Source organism: Rosa rugosa, chromosome 1 (assembly GCF_958449725.1).
Source record: "Rosa rugosa chromosome 1, drRosRugo1.1, whole genome shotgun sequence".
Lineage (NCBI taxonomy): Eukaryota > Viridiplantae > Streptophyta > Magnoliopsida > Rosales > Rosaceae > Rosa > Rosa rugosa.
Window position 1 is genome coordinate 29,129,470 of NC_084820.1, and position 22,832 is coordinate 29,152,301.

Consider the following 22,832-nt stretch of genomic DNA (forward strand, 5'->3'; position numbering starts at 1 on the left):
GATATTCCAGTGAACAATATTTAGAACTGCGAAAGACAACCAAACGACAAATCAAACCCAAAACCCAATTCCAGCAAAAAACAACAAAAACGCAACCCTGAAAATCTAACCAAATGAAAGCTTCAAACATTAGAACCCTACCCATTTGAATCCCTCTTCTTCTCCTTTCTACCACAGCTTCAAACTTTCGAACCTTACTGATTTCAATCAAACTTTAGAATCTTACCGATTTCAATCCCTCTTCTTCTCTTTTCTACCACAGCTTCAAAAGAGGAAAAAATTTGTCATCACTAAAAGAGGTTAGACTTCCAGACCAAAAAAAAAAAAAAAGGGAAAAAAAAGGAGATTAAACTGAACAGAAATTGTGCAAGTGCTTTCATATGAGGATAAACTGACAATGCAGCATGTCATTTCCAAACCAAGATATTAGTCCTCTGTAAACAATCTATACATTTCTTCTATATTTCTTAGGCCAAAAAATCAACAGTGTTTTTAAATACTAACAACTGAATACAGACTTTAAATGGCAATCAATTAGAAGAAATTATAAAACAAAGACACAAATCAAACCTTTGTATGTGTGATTGGTTAAGGGGCTGCATGGATATAGTTAGAGAGAGAGAGAGAGAGAGAGAGAGAGAGAGGAACCTGGAGACAGAAGCAAAGTGTTAGGGGCCGCACTTGTAATGCCGCAAGCAACCTTGTTCAGGGTCATTAGTCAAGCCTTTGGTTGGTTTGCTTGTGTGCTAGGGATGTTTTGGTAATTTATAAATTATGTAATTTATTTTATTTAGCATTTAGTCTCCTCGGCCTTTTTCATGTGTCCTCCTGCCATGTTCATGTAAGGCCGATATGTTCTTTAGGGAGGGGTTCCTAGTCGGCATAGTTTGGACTACGGAATTAGTATAGGTAAACACATGTACTTTTGCCTCCCTTACCGTCTTACCATCAATAAAAGAGGAATTATTCAATCATCTGTGTCCCGTGAGATTGCTCCTTGATCTTTCCTTTCGATTACTCATTTGTTCTTCGTGGTTGCCAACCATTTATATAATTGTGTTCTTGCTTGCCGCTAGTAACTTTTTAATAAGGTGAGAACATGTAACATGTCTTTAGTAAGGGCAAAACCGACCTTTCAACCCCCAATGAACATGTGTGAACAGGTAACATGTCTTTAGTATATTTAGAATTAGAATAGCTTCTACTTCCATTTCCATCCAACTCATTCTTCTTCTTCTTCTTTTTCTTCCTCTTCATTCGATCGACCATTTTCGTTTCTTACTTTCTCGCTCCACAAAACATGGACATGCAGTTCAGGTTGAGAGAGATCCTTAATATTAGTGTTACTTGTCCGAAAATAAGCACAAATAAAAATAAAAGTAAAACAGGTTCTTCTCGAGCTGCTGAATCATCACTTTACAAGTCTAATGATCCTTGCAACAGCAGTAGTACTACTTCTGATAAATCATTCAGGAAGCTGGAGCAGGAGGTTCCGAAGACCAAGTCGGCGGAGCTATGATTGTCTTGGCTTCGCTCTCAAGTCATCGGTGCTTCCGTAGAATTCGATTCTCCCTTTGGGAAACGACGACTCACCTACGCTGATCACACTGCTTCCGGCCGCTCTCTTCACTATATCGAAAGCTTCATCATCAATAATGTTCTTCCCTTTTATGGTTGGTATCTGTACTTCATTTTCATTGTTCAAATATTATTCTTTGAGTTTAAATTTCGGGTTCAAACCAATTTTCTGTCCGTGTCATTGTCCGATATTTCCAGGGATTTAGCTTTCTTGCTAAATAGGTTGAGGAACCAAAATCAAAATGATTTCCGAAAACTTCAATTAAAAAATGGCTTTGAACCAATTTGTTCACCTGTCAAGTTAATTTTATTGACAACACATGCTAATTAGGGTTACTGGGACATATCTATCCGTAGGAAATACTCACACTTGCGAGAGTTATGTTGGTCTTCGGACTACAAAAATGGTGTATCAAGCAGGCAAATACATCAAGAAATGCTTAGGGGGTGGAGAAGAGGATGCACTCATGTTTTGTGGCCAGGGCACCACTTCAGCAATTAAAAGGTTCCAAGAGGTGATGGGCGTTACCGTACCATCAATTTTAAGAGAGAGGGTCATAAACACTCTTGGTACCCAAGAAAGATGGGTGGTGTTTGTTGGTCCCTATGAACACCACTCGAACCTTCTTTCGTGGCAGCAAAGCCTGGCTGAAGTAGTTGAGATTGGTCTAAATGATGAAGGCGTACTGGATATGGAAGCTCTTACACTGCAACTCGAGTCATTCAAACTTGCTAACCGCCCAATTTTGGGTTCCTTCTCGGCTTGTAGTAATGTCACCGGAGTTTATCCGGACACACGAGCAATTGCACGACTTCTTCATCAATATGGAGGATTTGTGTGCTTTGATTGCGCCGCAAGGTACGTCAGTTTGTGGCTTTGTGCATGCATGTGCCTTATCTTTTTTCAGTGTGATCATTAACACTCTGAGAGAGTCAATTTGCATTTCACTAATTCTCTGTGGATAGCACTCCCTTTTTACACAACAAAAGCTAATTTGATAACATGCATATTCAATGACTTTTGAAATGCTTGCCAGTAGCTCCTTATTTTTCAAACTTGGTCTTAATTGTTCCAAGCTTTTGCTTAGACTTCCAAAACTTTGTTTTAAATAGCCGTGTTTCTGTATTTATGGTCGACCAATAATTGTTAAATTAGTGATGAGTTGGCGAACTTTGCTGGTCGAATGTAGGCATATCTTTTGAAGAATAACTAATTATTATTAATTTTTGCTTCTGGGTCCATGAATTATATACAGCGGACCATATGTGGAAATTGATATGAGGTCAGGGGAGATAGACGGGTACGATGGTGTTTTTCTTAGTCCACACAAGTTTGTTGGGGGACCTGGTTCCCCAGGCATTCTCCTTATGAGCAAGGCTCTCTATCAGCTTAGATCTTCTCCACCGTCCACTTGTGGAGGTGGAACTGTTGATTATGTCAATGGCTTCAGTGAAAAGGTAGGTTCCATAAATTTTAACTTGATCATCTATTCTCTTTGTATGTATCATAGAAATTACATTACAATAAATATAGTAACCTTTCGAGATCTCAAATGTCCGTAAATCGAACATAATTGAAACTCATACTAGCAGGAAAGTTGGTGAACCAAATACATGATCCTCTAGACTAGGTACGCATTTTGTTGTCAATTTATTCAACCCGAGAGTTAATGAAAATATCTATATAGATCATATCTTAATTGTATAATATCTGCTTTTCTTTCTAGATCACATGATTCACATCATTTTCATTAGCTCTTCGAGCTCCATTAAGGGCGAGGAGGGGTGGGATTGAAAGAAAGAAAAAAAACAAAAACTACCAAACTTCATAAATACACATCAAGCTGCCAACAAACTCAATGTCACTGATTTGAATGATGAACAAACTACACACGTTGAAGAAAATCGAAATAATTGAAAGTAAGAGGTTCTGTGATGGAAAGTGTATCAAGGTGTCTAGAAATTGTTTCAATCCACGTTCAGAAATGACTACCAAATTATTTTTATTTTCTTCTTGAAAATTAATAGCAGGACTTGCAATGCAGGACACATTATATATTGAGGACATTGAAGAAAGGGAAAATGGGGGTACACCGCAGATAATACAAACAATTCGAGCAGCATTGGCTTTTTGGGTGAAGGACTACATTGGTTATGAAGTGATAGAGAAACAAGAGCAGATATATGTTAGAAAGGCACTGCAAAGGCTCCTCCCGAATAAAAACATAAGGATTTTGGGAAATACAAGTACCAAGAGACAAGCTATTTTGTCTTTACTCATTTACTCTACAACTAATACCTCTACTTCAAATGCAAGCATTGAGTACAACATGTGGGGAGAGACTGAGAATGAGACAGTAGGGAACACAAGATATAATCCCCTCCATGGCTCCTTTTTACGGCCTTACTCAATGACCTATTTGGTATCCAGGCTAGAGGCGGCTGCGACTGCGCAGGGCCGTACGGCCACGCTCTTCTCGGAATCGACGAGACTAGCTCGCATGCCTATAGATGTGCCATCCAGAAGGGCTATGTGGGATTGAAACCCGGATGGAGTCGAATCAGTTTTCCCTACTACATTTCAAATGATGAATTCGACTTCATCGTAGCTGCCTTGGAGTTTATAGCAGCTTATGGACAAAGGTTTCTTTCTTTATATAACTTCAATCCCAGAAGAGGAAGCAGCTGGACTATCAAGAAGAAGGAACTCCAAAGCATACTTGCTGTTAGGAAGAAGACCAATTGCCAGGACACACTTAAACAAGACTGCATTAATACAAATGATGCAGAGAAACAAGAAGGGCTACTAATTAGTAAATTTGCCTCATATTTGGAAACGGCTACGCGCATTGCGAGTCTCTTGCCGAAGTTTCCTCCTAAGCGTATGTTTCAGCAAGACATAGACATCAATCTCTTGCACTACAGAGTCTAACTCCAATTCTTATTAGTTTTTTTTTTTCAGATGCATATGATATGGTATCTCTTGCTGGTATAAGAGGTGGTATCACGACCTTTAATAATGTGGTGAGTAAATTCAAGCGTAAGTTTCAAAGATAGCGATGTAATAGAGCGTAAAGTGGAAAAAAAAGCCTACAATAGTTATGAGCGATGTGGGACCTTTAATAATGTGGCGAGCGTTTTGTGTCGTTAATGCTGTTCCTAGTCGGATTATCGACCTAATTAAGCAGCTGCTTTTAATTACTTTGTATTGGATATTATAGCAAACATCTTGTGTGGTGCCACGTTTTCATACGAGATTCACAGTCATTGCTGGGCCAAAGCCACAACTCCACAAGTAGTGACAGACTTGCATGGCATGCAATAAGTGGTTCTTTTTTTTCTTCTTTTTTGGCTGAAAGATGAGTGAAAGGGAGGAGTACCACTCTATTGAATTAATCAAAGAAAAAGTAGATAATAAGAGGGGGGGACAAAAACAAAACCTCTCGAAGCAAACTAACATGGTATGGTATCTCTTGCTGGTGTAAGAATAGTTCTATAATATCAAAGTACCCAAATTCGACTCCAAATTCGACTCTCATCCGTAGGTAACCTTTATGTCTTTGAAACCATGGTATTTTTTTGTTGGAATAAGAGTTCTACGCAACATGCAAAATTATATCATAGGTGAAGGAATTTCAAAATATATCATACAATAGTCGGCAAAAAAGTTTCGGGTTGCACATGCATGATGGCAGGAGAAGACCCATCTACATTAGCAACCAAGAACCACGAGTCTCCTCGAACAGAGTATGTGGAAAGGAACCTTTAGGCAGTGAAGTGAGTTAACAAACCACGAGTCTCCTCGAACAGAGTATGTGGAAAGGAACCTTTAGGCAGTGAAGTGAGTTAACAAACAAAGGTAAAAACCATGAGGTGTGACTAGAAATTCTATGGTACATCAATATACTGATATATCAAGTACACTTCGTTTGATACAGATGTAGACCAATTTGAATAAAAGATAGAGTAGTCCAAAACTAGTCTCTGCTAATTCATAAGCCAGTCTACATCTGAGGTTATTCCTCATCTCTTTGACACAACTTTCTACTATTGCAGCTGCAAATGTGCATATAGTTTTCAAGCCTAACATGTCATTCCCCAAAACGAAGAATAATTGAAAACCTACTCAAGTAATGGAACTTCAGAATTATGATCATCTTCAGCACATTTCCTGAACACAGTTGAAACATATCCGCAGAGGTACAACAGACCAAATGCCGTAAGTCATATCATCTCTATACCTGTTGCCAATAGTAGAAATCAAAGGAAACCAGCAACCCTACCACATGTACATGGTATTTGTTGATTGTATCAATGCCTAAAATGTTGCTTTACAAAACTAAATTTGCTAATCTCGAATCCTAGATCAATAACATCCATAAAATGCTTAATACAACAAAAACAAAACAAAAACATTATACTTCACCAAAACTAAAATTGCTAATCTCAAATCCTCTATATTCATGAATATCATAATTCAAACGGTGGATTGCCAATAAAAACAAAATTCTTCAATGGTTATACATTATACTACGTTGGAACTTCACCAAAATTAATTATCAATCTGTCAGTCCTCAAGTAAACAACCTTCTCAAATAAAAATAATTAAATCTTCAGAACCATATGAGATAAAATCTTTGTATTGATTAAACAAAAGACTGCAGATTATGCACAGGTTAAGCAAAAGAAAAAAAAAATTAAAATAAAAAAAATGCATATGCTTAGCATGAGCAGGAAAAAAAATACCATGAAACCAAAACCAGTAAACTTGGGAGCATGAAATAACAGAAACCAAAATTGCATACATATTGGAACTGGTAAACTGACAGTTCAACTTGTTTTGAAAGAGAAATGATGAACCTTATATATAAAGTTTGAACTAAAATAACGTTACCATACAAATCTTTCTCTAAATCAGCTACTATATTACCAACTAATTGAAAGTATGTCCAGTAATCTTTCTCCCACTATTTCAAAATTCCCAGCAGTGTTATAAATTTTGTCCTGTCTATAGAATACACGATCTCCAAAACACTGGAATGCTCACCTATAGTAGACACTACAGTCTTCCATATCCCGTGATTGTACTTATCAGTGCGTTTCCACATACCACACAACAATACTCACCTCTACCAAAATTCACCACTGCCAACTGTATTTATGTCCTCGAGGAAAAATCTTGATTTGAAGCATCCTCTGATCATACGAATTTCTATTTATTAATTATGACTCCTAACAACAAAAATACCTGCAGACACATGAAACAAAATCAAAGGTTATACCAATACCCAAAAAGAAAAGAGAATGAACTCAAAACTCTAAGGAATAAGACCTCTGCCATAGTGAATGTGAATGCTCGAAAATTCCTTTACCTTGGAATAGGTCTACATGTTAGGTTCATGGACAATAAATTGCAGTGCAGTTCATCAACCTCGAAATGGCCTTCCGTTAATAATCAAATCCCTGCCAAGTGATTATGTTAAAGTATTGTTAACAGTAAATCTTACAAAAATACATTAAAGATCATAGATTGAACCAAAAAGAAGCTTCAGCACTATGAAGAGTTCTAGATACTGGATGCAATGGTTGTAGCTGGAATGATTTTTGTTCCTGGATGTGAAAGGCTCATGATGACTGTCGCACTCAAGTGCCATACCGAAGTATGGGTCATGCTATATAGTAGTACTGGTCTTGCGGATATCTTATATCTTATATAATAAAGCCAATTCTTGAGGGAATGGTTAAACTTTTGAACTACCATATATGCCCTCACAGGCTCACATGATATAGATATTAGTAAACAAATTATTTCTATATGAGGATAAGATAGTCAGCAGACTATCATATTTGAAATTTCCCATGAAAAAAGGAGAAGCTTCCCCAAAATCAGGAGAGAAACTGCTCATAACTTTTTAAATTAGAAAAAAAAAAACCAATTGACACGTGTGGAGCACATGTTAAGGGGCTAGTTAGAAATTAAGGCAGTGGTGAAGATGGTTAAATTGACTAAATCAAAATGAAAATGAAGAAACATGTTATGGAGAGAAGACAAAATTGTTCAAGTCAAGACAAGGAATTCACATAGACATGGATTGCTCAGCCATCCTCTAAAGTTTGTGTGTAGTTTTACAACATGAGTCAAACCAGAGCTTTGTTTTTCCCCATATTTTGTCATGGCAGCTCTGATGAAGGGAGACATAGTTTTAACTCAAGAGTCAAGAGCCAAGTTAGTGTGGAAAAGTAGCATTTTAATGGCTCAAATGACTTGAGGCTTGAGCCAAACATGTGGGCAATGTGGAGAATGTGTGGCCATTATGCCCATGTGACATAGCACCATGAAGAAATTGGAGCATCCAGCCCAGAACCAATTGGCAATAGGTGGAGAGACGCAAGAACTTATAAGTAGCTAGGCAAGGCATTAAGTTCCCAGAGTGGGACTCTCAACAACTTCACTAAAAGCAACAACAATACAAGAGAGGAAATTACTTTCAAAAGAAATGGCTGGCCATCAAAAGTTGTGGTCTTTCTTTGTCTTCTTCAACCTCAGCGGAAGCTTCAGCTTTAATTTCTTGAACCCTTTTATCCCAGATGTTATCGATCAGCTCCCATGTTTCATCATTGACTCTTTGGGTCTGGCAAACAAATCATAGAAACAACCAAGTAGCATGTTGTCAAAATACAGTGCAATGGGAAAAATGCAGCAAGACTAATTGTTCAAATACCTCCATAGGCCTGGGTGCACCAAAGGTTGAAAACCCAACATTTCCAGGTGAAAATGTAACTCTTCCCGGAAGTGTAATCCCATGTATTCCCCAACGCCCCGCATAAACTAGGGCTCCGTATTCATCAACTGCATTCACTGCAGGCTGAACAGCGAGCAAGAGCAACAACTTAGAATGCTCAGATCATTTGGACTAGAAATTAATCTTTCCTCCTCATCCTTAATACCAGGGCCATAATAATTATATAAATGTTGAGTTCTGACCACCCGTTTAAACACTTAAATCAGATAATAGCCTTATCTCGGTTCCTTTGCAATAAAAACATCTTCAAAGATGGCTTTTTGTTTTAGTAGAAAAAACCACGCATTATAATATGAAAGACCAACTGATGACTTAGAGGAAAGGCAGGGAAAACACAGGATATACTTGCTCAAAAAAGTTATTTTACTTCTTCTCTTCTAATTAGAAACAAATACAGCATTAGACTAAAATTCAGTAAGTGCTTTCCCATAGTCAACCAATAAACAAAAGAATTGTAATTCCCTTCTAATTACAGTTGCACAGCAAAATTAACATGAGGGGCACAGAAAATTCAAGAAACAAAGATCCCTGGTCGCAGGAAATAAAGAAAATGGAACATCTTAAATTTAATTGATGCTCAAGGTGAAGCCAAAAGCCCACTCTAAAAGTTGATTCAAACAGTCCTACAACTAAGGACTAATTGGCTTGGTTATCCTACTTAAAAGCAATCAACCTAATTCTAAGCTTAACCAATCAAAATCTACTTGAATTAGAATAAAACTTACCTCCATCAATATCTTCTAAAGCAAACCTTTCTAACAAAACACATGGAACACACCAAAAGATTTTCAAACACAGATATAAGGAAGAAAGTTTGACATTCACTACATTTTGTTCTGCTTAAATTTCTTCAGATGTATTATTTACACCCAACTGATAAAATGGTGAAACCGAACAGTCAGAATCGACACATATGGGTAAATGAACTACAAAAGCCATTACTAGCCCATCTTTCCGTCTCTTCACCAACACTGTGAGTAGATTGACACATCCTAGAATACTGTCTTAAATTGCCAAGGTAAAACTGCACAATGAACCATTACTATTGATTTCTCACTTCAAGGATTACCTGAGGTATTCGAGGAGCCCTTTTGTATATGTCCCAAATTTCCTCAGCTTTGATCTCTCCCTTGTCAAGTAAAATATCTGGAAGACATGAAAGCATACAGCCAACCACAAATTTGTAAATAATTACAACAACTTCTCAGATAAATAAATTGAAGCCAACAAGGTCATGGTAGTCGATTGTTGAAATCTGTTAACAAAAGAATTATACAGATTACTAACCTGTGATTGTTTCTACAGCTGAATGGTACTCCCTTAACACGGATGAACACTTGTCAACAGCATAACGCATATATTCATCACGAAGTGCTTCAAGCTTAGCTGCAAGCTGTTTTAAATTCAAATATTACTGATGCTATTTGTGCCAGACAAGCTATTGTAAAAGGATACAAAAGATTGGAATTTCAACTCCATCTCTGTAACATACATTTGGCACAAGATCACTTTGATTTCTATAGTATGCTTTCCCATATGCTGTCATTCCTGTCTGAAGAATCAGAAATTCTGCACGCCTTGAGGCTTCCAATGTAGCTTTTGCAGAGATCCAACACAAATTGTCAACCCCAAACATCTCCTCCTCAATTACTCTAGCTACATATTGAAGCAAACAGAAAATCAAAATATTTATTTTCCACATTTGCTAAGATTTCCCAAGTAAACACAAGAAATAAAATTCAGCAGGTGCAGGACAAATTCATCTAGGTTCCATTGTCTAATAATCAGAAATGGCACCTGAAAGGAGTGAGGCTTACATCTCAAGGTTTGAAAACAAATGCACTCAAGCACATGTGCATCATACAGAATTACATGTAAGTAAACATGAAATCCATTTCAAACGATTTAGCAATAAAGTTGAGAAAAATTCCAATCAAGACAAGTAAAACAGAAAACTACAATCATGCCTGACCAGTAAAATAAGTTTGAAACTTGGCATCTACACAGCAACCATCAGCACAGCCAACTAAGGATGGTTCCCAAATTCTGAATGACACCCAAAGTGATGAATTATATAGAACACTAAACATCCTGAGTCCTGACCAACCCCAATTTTATCTTCAGGCCTAAACCCTAAACAACCCACCGGTACCTAGTGCTTTTCTCTACCGATAGAAGAGAACCCCCTTGGTATCCAGCTGAACCACAAAAATGAGCATCTTAGAATTCGAGAAAAACGTGATCCATGGTTGCCTTCCCATTTTACAGATTATACACTAGTTGGAAGACAGACAAACACCCAGTCTTCTCCTTTGAACCATGTTCCTTCACAGGTGTTTTCCCTGCTCCACACTACCAAGAAAGAATCTTGACCTTAGAAGCGGCTTTTATTTTCCAGATCTGGTCATAGGGTACGAAATTGGAAATTAAGTAGATCTGCTCTAAAAATATACCAAGAGATTTAGTTGAGATATTTCAAATATTCTGATTATCATCTCCTTGCATTGTTTCTAGAAGGGTACCAGCCAACACTTTCCAGGAGCAATGATATTCAAAGATAGCTCCTCCACCTCCCCATCATTTATTTCCTACTAGAGGCAAATCTGCCCCTCTGTATTTTGCAAACCAAATCCCAATTAATGAACTTATCCTTTATCCTTGCCCTGTACCAACCCAAAAGCATGCCTCAATCTTATGTTCAAGTTCCGCCACTTTGAATATTGTGAAAAAAACAAAAAATGGCAGAAATTCCAGTGGCAAGCTTGCCAAAAATGCTTGAATCTGAGTCTCCACCCCACTACTAGAATATAGTTGTCATAAAAGCATATATCATCTACTAGCCCCCAACCCACCGCCGGCTATGCAAAAAAAAAAAAAAAAAAAAAAAAAAAAAAAAAAAATTGGTGTTATTGGCTCTCCATTGTGCTGTTGATCTCAGCTCTTTCCCACCAAAATGTTTCTTCCCTAAATTGCCGTTCATCAAATCTGTTTCTCAAATCCTCCCTCCATCCCTCTCCAAACCATCCAGTTTCTTATCTTGACCTCAGGTTTGTCTTTTTGTTTGTGTCCACTTCACGAAACAGCCTCTTTTCCTTTTCAAATAATCACTTAACCCCTCCCTCTCTTACAAAGCTTTGAGATCCTGTATATTGACCTCCATATACTTCATTTCTTTCTTCACTCCCCAAACTCCTTACTACACCCTTAATTCTTATTCAACCATCAGTTTTTTAATGAACTCAAAGCCTTCCCATCTTTCATAAACCTATGTTCGCCACCACTCCATCCAGTCAAATATTTTCAACCTAAGAGGCCAGAGTCCCCATCTTATACGGCCTACTTTGATTTATTTGTCATCAGCTTTCACTTCTTTTAATCAGTCCTGAAATTTTAGCAGTAAAGTTTTAAGCTGTACCCTTTCGATACTCTAAAAGATCCTTTCATCACCGGCTTAAAACTAAGACAGTGAAGTTTACAAGCTTCATCAATCAACATCAAAACAAACTTTGTACACAAGACCAAAGGAGGCTTTGTGTACTCTGGCCCTTTAATTGTTCAGAGACCTACCCCAACCTACTAATTCATACACCTAACAAAACCGCTATATTTGGTATTTGACACAGGACAACAAAGGCGTTCATTCTCAATTGCTCTTGCAATAATGTTGAGAAGATGCAGGTTCTATTATTTGAATGAAAAAGCCTCTCGATGTAAACAAATATGAAGTATTTATCTAATACAACTTCAAATTTTGGACCTCAAAAGGTAAGCCAGAATTAAGATTATATCTTAAAAACATATATAGATGCACCTGAAATATCACAAAGAGGTACCATAATAGAACACCTATAATCAGCAGAATAGAAAGTGAAAACAAAGTTAACAGCCTTCTCAAATCATGCAACACAACTATTAATGTAGACCTACACTAGTAGATTTTTAATATATTCAAAAACAGAATTACTGGTATCTCGACTCAAGAAATGTACTGAGAATAAAACTTGATGATGGAACAAAAAAGACAAAATGAAACTACGAGAGAAAATGATTTTGCTAACTATAGAAAATTTCTTTGTAACTTACGAGCACATGCACGCACTATTGCGTTTACGAAATCTGATTTTCTTGAGAAGACCTTGCCAGATATTTCAGTGTAGCGCATATTGGGCTGACTATTAATGGATTTGATATCTGTCTGTAGAAGATGAAAAAATAACGAAATTAGCATGTTTCTACCAGGAAGTACTTGCGCCACGGAGTGAAACACAGTAACACCATTAACCTCAATGAAAGGACGATATGGATCTGGAAAGTAGCATGCCAGGACAGCAACAGCTGCTTCTCTATACGCCAATCTCAGTTTTAATTCTTCTGGCATTGCAGTACTGTCTTCTTGGCCGGTTTCAAAAGTGCCCTTTTGCTGCAAAATTTGATAAACAAATAACATGTAAGACAGTATACTAGTCTACCTAATTTCAATACTCAAGATATACAAAGGGGGAGTGCTGAAAGCAGAAAACTCCACCGACCCTTTTCAAAGCCTCTAGTAGCTCTTCTCGTCCAATGTAATCCAAGTCCTTCCTGGCAGTCAAAATACCAGCTTCGTTCCTGCCATGCAATTACAATAATGTAAGCATGTCCCTTTTGATGATGAATTGATTATTTGATCAGGGGATTAAGCTTATCTTACAGTACTTGTCCAAAAAACAAATATATCTTACAGTATGTTCTGCAGCTCTGCTCCAGTAAAATCTTCTGTAAGTTCCGCAATTTCCTGAAGAAGAGTCTCCTTCTCCTCTTCAGAACGGAAAAATTTATTCCTTGCATGCACCTAGTTTTGCACAAAAAGTAGGGTTTTGATGCAAGGACTCCAAAACTTTTAGAATTCTAGAGTTTCTAATGCTGAAAGACTTGTAAAAGTACCTTCAATATGGCATATCTACCATCCTTTGATGGCAAACCAACTCTTATAATCTTGTCAAAACGACCCTTCCTCAATAGAGCAGGATCTAGGATATCTAGCCTATTTGTTGCACCTATAACCAGCACCTGAACAATTAAAAAGCATGTTTAGCAGCCAAGCTACAAAATATCCTTTTCAAATTCGAGAAGAGATGAAAGACATGCCTGTGAAGTAGCTACTTTGAATCCATCCATCTCTGTCAGTATCTGAAGCAGGCCTTGTTCTCGTTCTGCGCCACCCTTCATAAAACAATTTGCACACTCATACAATGCTGGTGTTGTATATTAAGATAGGAACAACTACAGATTCACATAAACTTCATAGAAAATGAAAGCGATATTTGGTGGTGTCTTCTGTGCCAACTAGGCAGCATTATAATTGTATCTGCATTTTGAAGAAGTGGCAGGACCAAGGTCATTTAATTCTACCTTGATATTCCAGCAGATAGTATTCTAGATGGCACAAATGTGTTTGATACAGTTGAATACACAAAATGAAAATCAATTACATGGTTATCCTACGAGATCTTCGTCCTCCTGATGGTTATGGTTGTCCTTAAGGTAAACCTGCTGTAAAGTATCATATATCTGACTTTTTGTCATCTCACTGCTTGTCTTATATAAAACCTTTGCAAATCAATTGTCATCTGTGTCCATTCCTAGTATTTTACAGAGTGCTCCAAGAAACCTCAAGTGGAATACTGCTAAGCCAACTAGATGCAGACACACCAGAGAAATTCTATTTTGGATTTGGTTTGCCTAATGGTAAAAAACCTGTTGGTTAGAGATGGAGTAATTTCGGTGAAGCATAAAGTGGTAGATCTGTTGAAAGATGTAAAACTAGGTTGGTAGCTAAAGGTTATACACAAACCTAGATTGAAAGAATGTTGCACCACTGGCTTGTCTAATAAACGGGATGAAGACTGATTTTCTAATACAAGCACTGTTTCTTCCAAAAAAACAAAAGAAAAGATTACACACACACACAGATATATATATATATATATATATATATATATATATATATATATATATATATATATATATATATTATATGCCTACTGTTGCACCACTGGCCAACATAAAAATTATCCAAGTTCTCTGATCTCTAGCCACAAAATTGGATAACCTGTGGAGCCATCTGATGTGAAAACGCACTTTTTCATGAGAATTTCTTAAGAAAAGACTGCATGGAGCCTCAGTTGTAGCTAGGTCATATGCTGAGGTAGAGTGTGGCCATATAACATGGAGTACGTGGAGCCTAATGCAGCAAGACCATTTAGAAACCAAAAACAGCCCACTATTTGGTATGTTTCCTTTCCCCAATTTTTTACGAAGACATACGAGATTGAAGACGGGAAAATAAAAGAAAGATGTCTGTTAACTTACCCCACCAATATCCGGTCCACCACGTTTGCTACCAATGGCATCTATCTCATCAATAAATATAATGGAGGGTGTGAAGGACCTGGCACTAGCAAATAGATCCTTCACACGAGATGCTGCAACACCAACAAACATCTGGGAAAAAAATGTATAAATAGATTATTGTCTTAAAAAAAAAAAAAAAAATTATTCTAGTATATGGTAGAAGTTAATACAGACCACAAGCAATTCTGGGATGAAAGTAAGTGTCACAATAAGTATATCATCAAGAATCAAAGCAATAAATAAGAGGAAAACTACAAGAAATCTAAGTAGAGGAAATCCAGAACTGCTCCATGTAATGGTTAAAGATAATCTAAATGGTTACAATATTATGTTGTTCAATCTCAAAAAGATTTGTTTTTGAACGCCATTCTGATTCTTTCAATCTTTGAAACCATTACTGCAAAATCAGGTAATACACTCATACCTCTACAAAATCAGTGCCATTTGCTGCAAAGAATGGCAGGCCTGCTTCACCAGCAATAGCTTTAGCCAGCAGTGTTTTACCAGTTCCAGGAGGTCCATGGAGAAGTACACCTTTCGGGCAATAGATGCCTTTGTCCTGAAACTCTTCATCATTCTTTAAAATCCGTACAATCTCTTGCAGCTCCCTCTTTATATACTCCTGGCCAGCAAAATCATCAAAGGTAATCCCAGTAGATTCTTCTGCAGATATAAATTTGGCCCTGGTGAAAAAGCAGCTATAGTTAGACCCCAACTCTAGTGCATGCTAGCAAAATTTATTTCTCCAATTAAGAAAAAGAATATTGTATGTTGTCAAGTTATAAGAGTAGAATTCTCCTAGCGTAAAGTTCTGCAAAATTGAACTACAAAATCAGTAGTCTTGAATATTTCTAAATTCTTTGTGCATACAGGGACAAAATAAATCCCATGATTTCCAATACGGGCACAAAAGGACTTCCCCAAAATCCAAATTGAACAACGGTGGAAAATTTTACAAACAAGAGATATATTAGCCCACTTCGGAAAGAAATATTAATATGGCATCTACCACTTTACAATCTTGCAAGTAACTCACAAACTGATGGGCGGCCAAGCTTGTTAGTTTCAGAAACAATTCTTGGCATATGAAAAAAAACATTTCAGCTACCCATTTGTTGCAACAAATTTCATATCTATTCAAGGTAATGACACGAAAATAACTTAACAGTAACCAAGTGTGGTGGAGCATATCAACTGAACTCCGGTTTGTAAAGATATTGCATAGTCATTTAGCCACCGTAAGCACTCATAAAAGAATTACTCTCCACGTACCGGCTCTTTCCTAATGATCCAAGGGCACGGCGCTTGAGTGGTTGCCTGGTTTTTTTGCTAGGAGTTCCTAAATCAGAAGGTATCAACTTCGCATAAATCGGTCTCATCATGTTATCAATCCACAGATACAATACAATAGACAAGGCAAGCCGCATGGACCATATGACTGCAGTTGCAACAGTAGAATAGACTTCTGCAGGTACTGTATCCACATTATAAACTTCAACATTTACTATTTGCTGATGCAACTTCTGCCAAACATCATTCCAACAATCTATTGGCATTCGGTCAACCACGTGACGCCTAAAAATAATTTCCTTTTTTGAATTCCCATCCACTCCTCCCATTTTCTCATCTTTGTAGTAAGGTAGGATCACTGCAGAGATCGGCAATCATTTAGAAGGGAAAAAAAAAAACTCAGAGAAATAATTTAAGAGACAAAGATGGAACAGATCTACAAGCAAGTTATCAAAAAATACTGGCATATGGCATATGCAGCTAACACTAGAAAGACAGAGAGCTAAATATATAAATAGGTTCAAGAGCTTATGTCTTATAAAACATGATAATGCAACTGAATGCCAAATGCAAAACCAACATATTAATCTGAAAGAATCAATTGCATTGACTAATGTAAGGTAGGAAATCATTTCTGACACCCAGGAACTTAAAATGAAAAACTTCTCAGAACAATGCCCCAAATTTGATATGTTAAATAAAGATAAATTGAAAAAATCAATTAGCACAGTTAAATTATAACAGTTACGAAGAAAAAAAAACCTGCCTGATATTGTTTGACCATAGTTTGAATACTCCATAAACTGGACATTGTTTGAGTTAAGCAGTCTCAAAAAGTCACTAAAATTAATCCTATGTGAATTTTCAGGATCCCACTCTGTCCCCCTTAACTTGCCACGCATAGTCAATAAGGCCCTGCTCCAATATGAAGCCATGACAAGCTGCCTCTCTAACTGTATATTTGCCTTCTTCTCAAGTTCTTCCAACTCATTTATCCTTTGTCTCTCTGCATCCTTCAATTTCTATATAAAAATAAAATACAATAAAAAATTAGTAAGTAGTTTAATCCAACTAGTTAGCTTCATTTTCTTTTCTTTCTTATAAGCAAGTTAAGTACTTTATACACATACATACATACAGCCACCATCATATTTGAAATGTACTGGCCATGGTCAAAGTTGAAGAATGAGTAGTTACTAGGGCATATTCTTGTTTTTGGGAACGTTTTAACTGTGGCAGTCACCTTTGATGGAAGAAAGGAACAATGGAGATTCCTACTAGAAGATATACTCAATTGAGAAACACGAAAACTAAATAAGAAACCAACAAGAAATGGAAGCATCACTTTTTTATTTAAGAAAAGAAAGACAAGACTTCTTTGAATGTAAAGTCTATGGGGTACCAAAAAAATAAAATATATGTAAAATAAGTAAAGAAGAAAATATACACTGTCCAGAGGTCCAGCATCCATCTTCAAAACAGGTGATTTTATATATTCACAGACCCAAAACTAGCTGCTCCTTCCAGAATCAGGATACAGAATTAATAATTTCAGCACCACAATCCTTATGCACAAAGTGAAGAACATTCCCAAACACCCTAGAATATACGGTTCACAAACATGAATAAATTTTTTCTCAGTGAACAGACGGCCATTTAAAATTAGATGGGGAGGCTAACCTAGGATTAATACACAAATACGCCTAATTCATTAACAACCAAAGTTGACCACTATAGGTGAATAATATCTAAAGGCTCTAAATATGGAGGAGTCTGATCTCAAAAAGGAACCCAAAAATCTTTGCCTTGAGATCTTGAAGAGAAATCACAACAACCTTAAAAATGTAATTCTGGAATTCTGACCACCACATAGAGAAGAGCCCAGCAATGCAAGAACACAGTGACACTAGCTTTTACCAATCACTCCTTTTGAGGCACTAAACAGCTCAAGACAGACCTTAAAATTTTAAATAACTATTAAACCCTACCATAATACATAACAGGACAGAAATGACCAAAACACTCGATCAACTAAAAGCTAAATAGCTCAATCTAACTTAAAAAAAAAAAAATGCAGTCAAAATCGTCTCCAGAGCAGTAAAGCCACCACTGGGGGGTGAATTTCTGCCATCCAGATATTCTTCAAAAGAAAAGAATTTTTTTACAAACCATTATATGCTTTATAGAAACATCTAAAATCGCTTTTATGCTAAGTACCAGAGAGTGGGAAAAGAACACTTACTGATTTCACCTCCCATTCTTACCCTACTGTTCTAATCCATAGGCTTCAATTTTCTCAAATACAAAACAACATTCATTTAATAAAAATGAGCATACACTCTCTCTCGTAGACAAGATATCCCCCTACACAAATCATTGTATTAATCATTATACGAACCAACTCCAACATTGAAAATGCCCCTCTCATACATTTTTGTTTTCTCAAGACACACGTATGAAAACAGAAAGAACAAAATTTACTCTTTTAACGGTTTCGAGTTTCGAGTTTTCAATCTATCTCTAGAGTGTTACCGAATGGACCCTTTGTAAAACTTAGCTTATCTCATCAAGAAAATTACTCTGAATTCCAACAAAGTTCAAGTCTTCTCCTTTCACTCCCTCCATTTCTCAGCAAACACATTGAAAACCACAGACAATTCACCTTCAAAAATTCTCGAAACAAAGAGAAATGAAATTGAAGTGCAGACCTCAAAGAGCTGAGCGGACTCGGCTTCTTCGTCGGCGTTAGCGAAAGCTGCAACTGAGTTGGAAGCAGCGGAGCGAATTCTGAGCTGCCTGAGAGAAATGGCGCCGTGCTTTATGGTTCTGAAAGAGCAGCCATGGTTGGTAATTGAAGGATGTGGGAATTGAAGAGCAAGGGTTTTAGGGCTCAAGGGAAGTGGGTTTAAGACCAGTAGGGATTTCATCTTCCTCTAATCCTCACATGAAATCCTGCTCACTTTTCGCAATTGTGAAATGCGGGTCAGTCACAGTTGGGGGCAAAGTGACCATTTTCTCTATCCTTATTATACCTGCTCTAATTTCATTTAGGTCCGTGACCACTTACCGAATTTTAGCCCAAAAATTGCTCATTTACTTCACCAAGAGTTTTTTAACTTCATTTACCCAATCTAACAGTGTTTGACAGTAATGCACTCATTTTAATTAACAAATTACACACATATCTCTCTCTCCTCCCCCTCATCGATTTCTCTCTCTCTCTCTTTCTCTCTCTTTCTCTAACCTCGTCTCAGGCTCTCTTTCTCTCTCTCTCTCTCTAAGCCACCACGCCCACCACTCCACCGTCGATGTCGGCCTCCACCGCCGCCACTCTGTCCCACCGTCGGACCACCAGAGGATGACGCCATCCAACTCCACGATCCCAACCCCTCTGGGCTTCGCCGGTTTTGTTCGTCAGATGTCCGGGAAGCTCTCCACGCCGGAATCGGGTCTGGGCTTCGCCGGTTTTGTTCGTCAGATGTCCGGGAAGCTCCGAAGCTCCACGCCGGAATCGGGTCTTGGCTTCGCTTGCAGGTCTCTGACGACGTCAAAACTGTGTTCTATTGGGGGGCAATAGACAGATTATTGCCCCTCAATAATTTCTTAACTGTGGTTAATTAATCACTGAAATTAGAGTTTTGATAAGTCTTATGTTGTTTTGAGTTTATTAAAATACAATAATCTGTCAATGATAGAAACTGGTGATTTTTGGGGTGGTCTATTGGGAGGCAATAGACAGATTATTGCCCCGCAATAATGTCTTAACTGTGGTTCATTTATTACAGGTCATTTGAACAAAATGCTGCTAGATTCATTAACCAAAATAATTAGGTTTATTGGGAGTCATAAAAAGTTTATTGCCCCCCAATAATTTTTTTATTGATAGTCAGAAGTAACTCAGTTTGGTTTTAAATTAGTTTACAAAAGTACAGGTATTCAAATTCAATACTTGGTGAATTTAAGTCCACAACGAATTGGCTTTTTTTTCACACTCTCCATTTCACTTGAACTGCTTCACCCTAGGCCTCCCGGGTGGCCTCTTAACAAGAATAAATACACCTAACAACAAAAGGATCACCCATATTCCTCCAAAAAATAACAAAACAAATATATTATTGCCCTGCAATAAACAGATTATTGCCCCCCCCCCCCCCATAATATATCAGAAATACCAAAACACATTAAAAGCAGTCTTTAAACATAAAGGAAAATATCACTGAACACAATTATAGAGACTTTACAACAATTAAGACACATTATTGCCCCCCAATAGGAAGATTATTGCCCCCCAATAATCTCAACTCCGGTTGACGATTTTGCCCACAATTCCAGTCATTTTGCAACAATTTCAGTTGACCATTTGCCTTCACACTGATTTGACTCCGATTGCAACGACTCCGGTTGCAGCCCGGGACCGGAGATACAATCAAGTTGCGATTTCCGTGATGATCAGTCGTCGACGAGAGAGACAGAAGCAAATCGAAGACGTACCCGATTCTACTGGCGGTCGTCGATTCCTTCAGAAGGTCCAACCAGGCCTCGCCGAGCTTCTCAGCGACGAGGACCGTCGGCTTAGCGTCGAGCCTGGCCGCGGAGAGCACGACTAGGAGTTTCAGCGCGGCGATGGCGAGAGCCGGCGTCGTGGGCGACCTGCTGGAGGGATGGAGAGAGAGAGAGAGATTGATCAGGGCAAAATAGTCCAAAAATATGAAGAAAACAGGTCCAACTCTTAGAGTTTTGGATAAGTGGGGTTTAAAAATAAAAATTGTTGTGTAAATGGGCAATCTCTTAGAGTGTTTGGGTAAATGGGGTTAATTAACCCCAAAAATGGGTAAATGATCATTTCCCCATTTCATTTCTTTGAATTTTACATGGGTGCGGCTATTGTCACTCTATAATTTTCTTTGTTCACCCTAATTGCTCATTACACCCTAATTGCTCATTACACCCTATATTTTAAGAGGAATGCTAGCAACCTTCTCCTCCAACCTTTTCCTTTCTACCTTCTCCACTTATCTTGTGTCATGTGGATTCATTTATGATTACAATCTATGTATTTACTACTTTGAAAAAATAACTAATTTCATTCCATGTTTTGCCCTTATTTATGTTTGACCTTATTAAATGCTCTCTATTAATATGAAAAAAAAAAAAAAAAACTCTTGACTCTTTTGTTTTTCTAACTTTTTTTCATTTCTTATATTTCCTAAGTTTTTCAATGAAAATTTTTCTTTCATTTATTTGGTCATGTTCCATAATACTGAGTCTTTTTTTTGACATTTTTTATTTATTTAAAACCCACAAAAAACAAAAAGAAACAAAAAAAAAAAAACAAAATAGTAAAACTCACTGACATGGCAGCTGCAAACGTTTTTTTTTTCCTTCTCGTTAGAACACATGTTTTTTTTTTTGATGAAAAGAGGTCAGCCCATTATATAGATTCAGCAAGCAGTACAAAAACGAAACACCCCTATGGGGTCAACAGAAAGAATCGTTCCTTAGGGAACCCTAAACACCTATTCTATTACAAGAATAAGCCCCAGGCCACCCTGAGTACACCCACCTTTTAAGGAAAATAACACACCTTTATTTCAAACAAAAATCAACATCCTCCGAAGTAAATAGTAAAATGAATCCTCAGAGAATGTGATCTTTGCGACCTAACAAGAATTTAAACAATACCCTGGGCCATAGAGGCCCAATCCATCCAACTCCCAAATAAAGGGATAGTCCAAGCCTTGTGAAAACCTAAACCATTTTGGGCCTTAACAGACCAGATCTCCACACCACCATAACCCAGAGCTTGGAAACCCTAACGGACTCCCACTCTGGGATGATGGCCCAAGCCCAAAGAAGCCTAGCCAGAGTCGCAGCTCCGTCTCCACCGTCAGAACCAATAGCCGCCCTAGCACCTCGCAAGCTAGTGAACCCCGTCCGCCCATTGTGCTTGGAGACTCCCAATCTCGCACACCACCCGCCAAACGCATCACCACCAAAACCATCGTTATCAATTAACAGACTAGATCTGCAGCGCTCCAAGATCAGCATCACCAGATCCAAACTTGCAGCACCATCACCGAGGCCGTCGCTTCCACAGCCTCTTGATGTCGTCAAGCCAGAGGCCGACCCGACCCTCATAGCTTGGCTGTCCTCACACCCGGCCTCTCGCACTGCTAGGACAACCCATGACAACAACAGGAACTAAGAGACCCTGTCGAGCAAGCCCGTCGTCATCTCCGATGTATAGATGCGAGAAAGATAAAACATAATCCTTCCCGGTCACAAATACAATGCCGCCGCCCGCCGAGACAAGCCGCCATTGCACAACCTCTCTTTCGAGAGTCAGAGAAAGCATCCTTTTTGAATCCCTTGTCAATCTGTTCTTAGGAGTCCAGGTACATGGTGAACCTACAAAGACATATTGGGATATAACATAATCATCTGTTTCGTTAGAACACATGTTAGATTAGATGATTATATAATTTTTTTTTTTTAAGAAATTTTGTTTAACGAAAATTTCTCATTTAATTTATATCAATTAGAAAAACGTACTAAAATATATTAAAGTTTCCTAATAAAATCATAATTTGATTTACTTCCATTTTTAAATATTTTCCATTCAGTTTCAATGTTTGTTTAGAAAAAGAAAAAAAAAAAAAAAAAAAAAAAGTCCATATCAAAAAATTAGTAAGTGTTACCATGAGCAATGAAGAAAATATTGATTTTTTTTTTTCATGTTTTAAATTTTTACTTTCGGTGTTCATAAAG

General features: G+C 37.6%; 1 protein-coding gene and 1 pseudogene across 2 annotated transcripts; one reads left to right on the forward strand and one right to left on the reverse strand.

Annotated features, from left to right (window-relative positions):
- The first annotated feature begins 1,300 nt into the window (after positions 1–1,300).
- LOC133724546 (uncharacterized) lies at positions 1,301–4,922 on the forward strand (annotated as a pseudogene).
- A 1,479-nt stretch (positions 4,923–6,401) lies between these two features.
- Positions 6,402–19,063, reverse strand: LOC133724547 (probable inactive ATP-dependent zinc metalloprotease FTSHI 4, chloroplastic). 2 transcript variants are annotated; one of them, XM_062151305.1, is made up of 18 exons: positions 18,773–19,063; positions 16,831–17,086; positions 16,047–16,422; positions 15,199–15,457; positions 14,733–14,864; positions 13,509–13,583; positions 13,305–13,430; positions 13,103–13,212; positions 12,911–12,989; positions 12,664–12,801; positions 12,465–12,576; positions 9,874–10,037; positions 9,669–9,774; positions 9,451–9,527; positions 8,301–8,444; positions 8,065–8,210; positions 6,951–7,041; positions 6,402–6,826 (listed from the first exon to the last, which is right to left on the reverse strand). In XM_062151305.1, exons 1-16 carry the CDS (start codon positions 18,989–18,991, stop codon positions 8,067–8,069), a joined length of 2,517 nt encoding a protein of 838 aa, XP_062007289.1. In that variant the 5' UTR covers positions 18,992–19,063; the 3' UTR covers positions 6,402–6,826; positions 6,951–7,041; positions 8,065–8,066. The 2 variants fall into 2 exon arrangements, with proteins under 2 accessions (XP_062007289.1, XP_062007290.1); XM_062151306.1 differs by lacking the exon at positions 18,773–19,063 and adding an exon at positions 17,512–17,628.
- Positions 19,064–22,832: the final 3,769 nt, after the last annotated feature.

Excerpts from the sequence above, each read along its gene's own strand:
- LOC133724547 (XM_062151305.1), bottom strand. The coding sequence starts at position 18,991 with ATGAAATCCCTACTGGTCTTAAACCCACTTCCCTTGAGCCCTAAAACC. Across the intron at positions 13,431-13,508 it reads TCAAAGTAGCTACTTCACAG|GTGCTGGTTATAGGTGCAAC; the intron begins GCATGTCTTTCA and ends TTAATTGTTCAG. Across the intron at positions 8,445-9,450 it reads GGGCTCCTCGAATACCTCAG|CCTGCAGTGAATGCAGTTGA; the intron begins GTAATCCTTGAA and ends CTCGCTGTTCAG.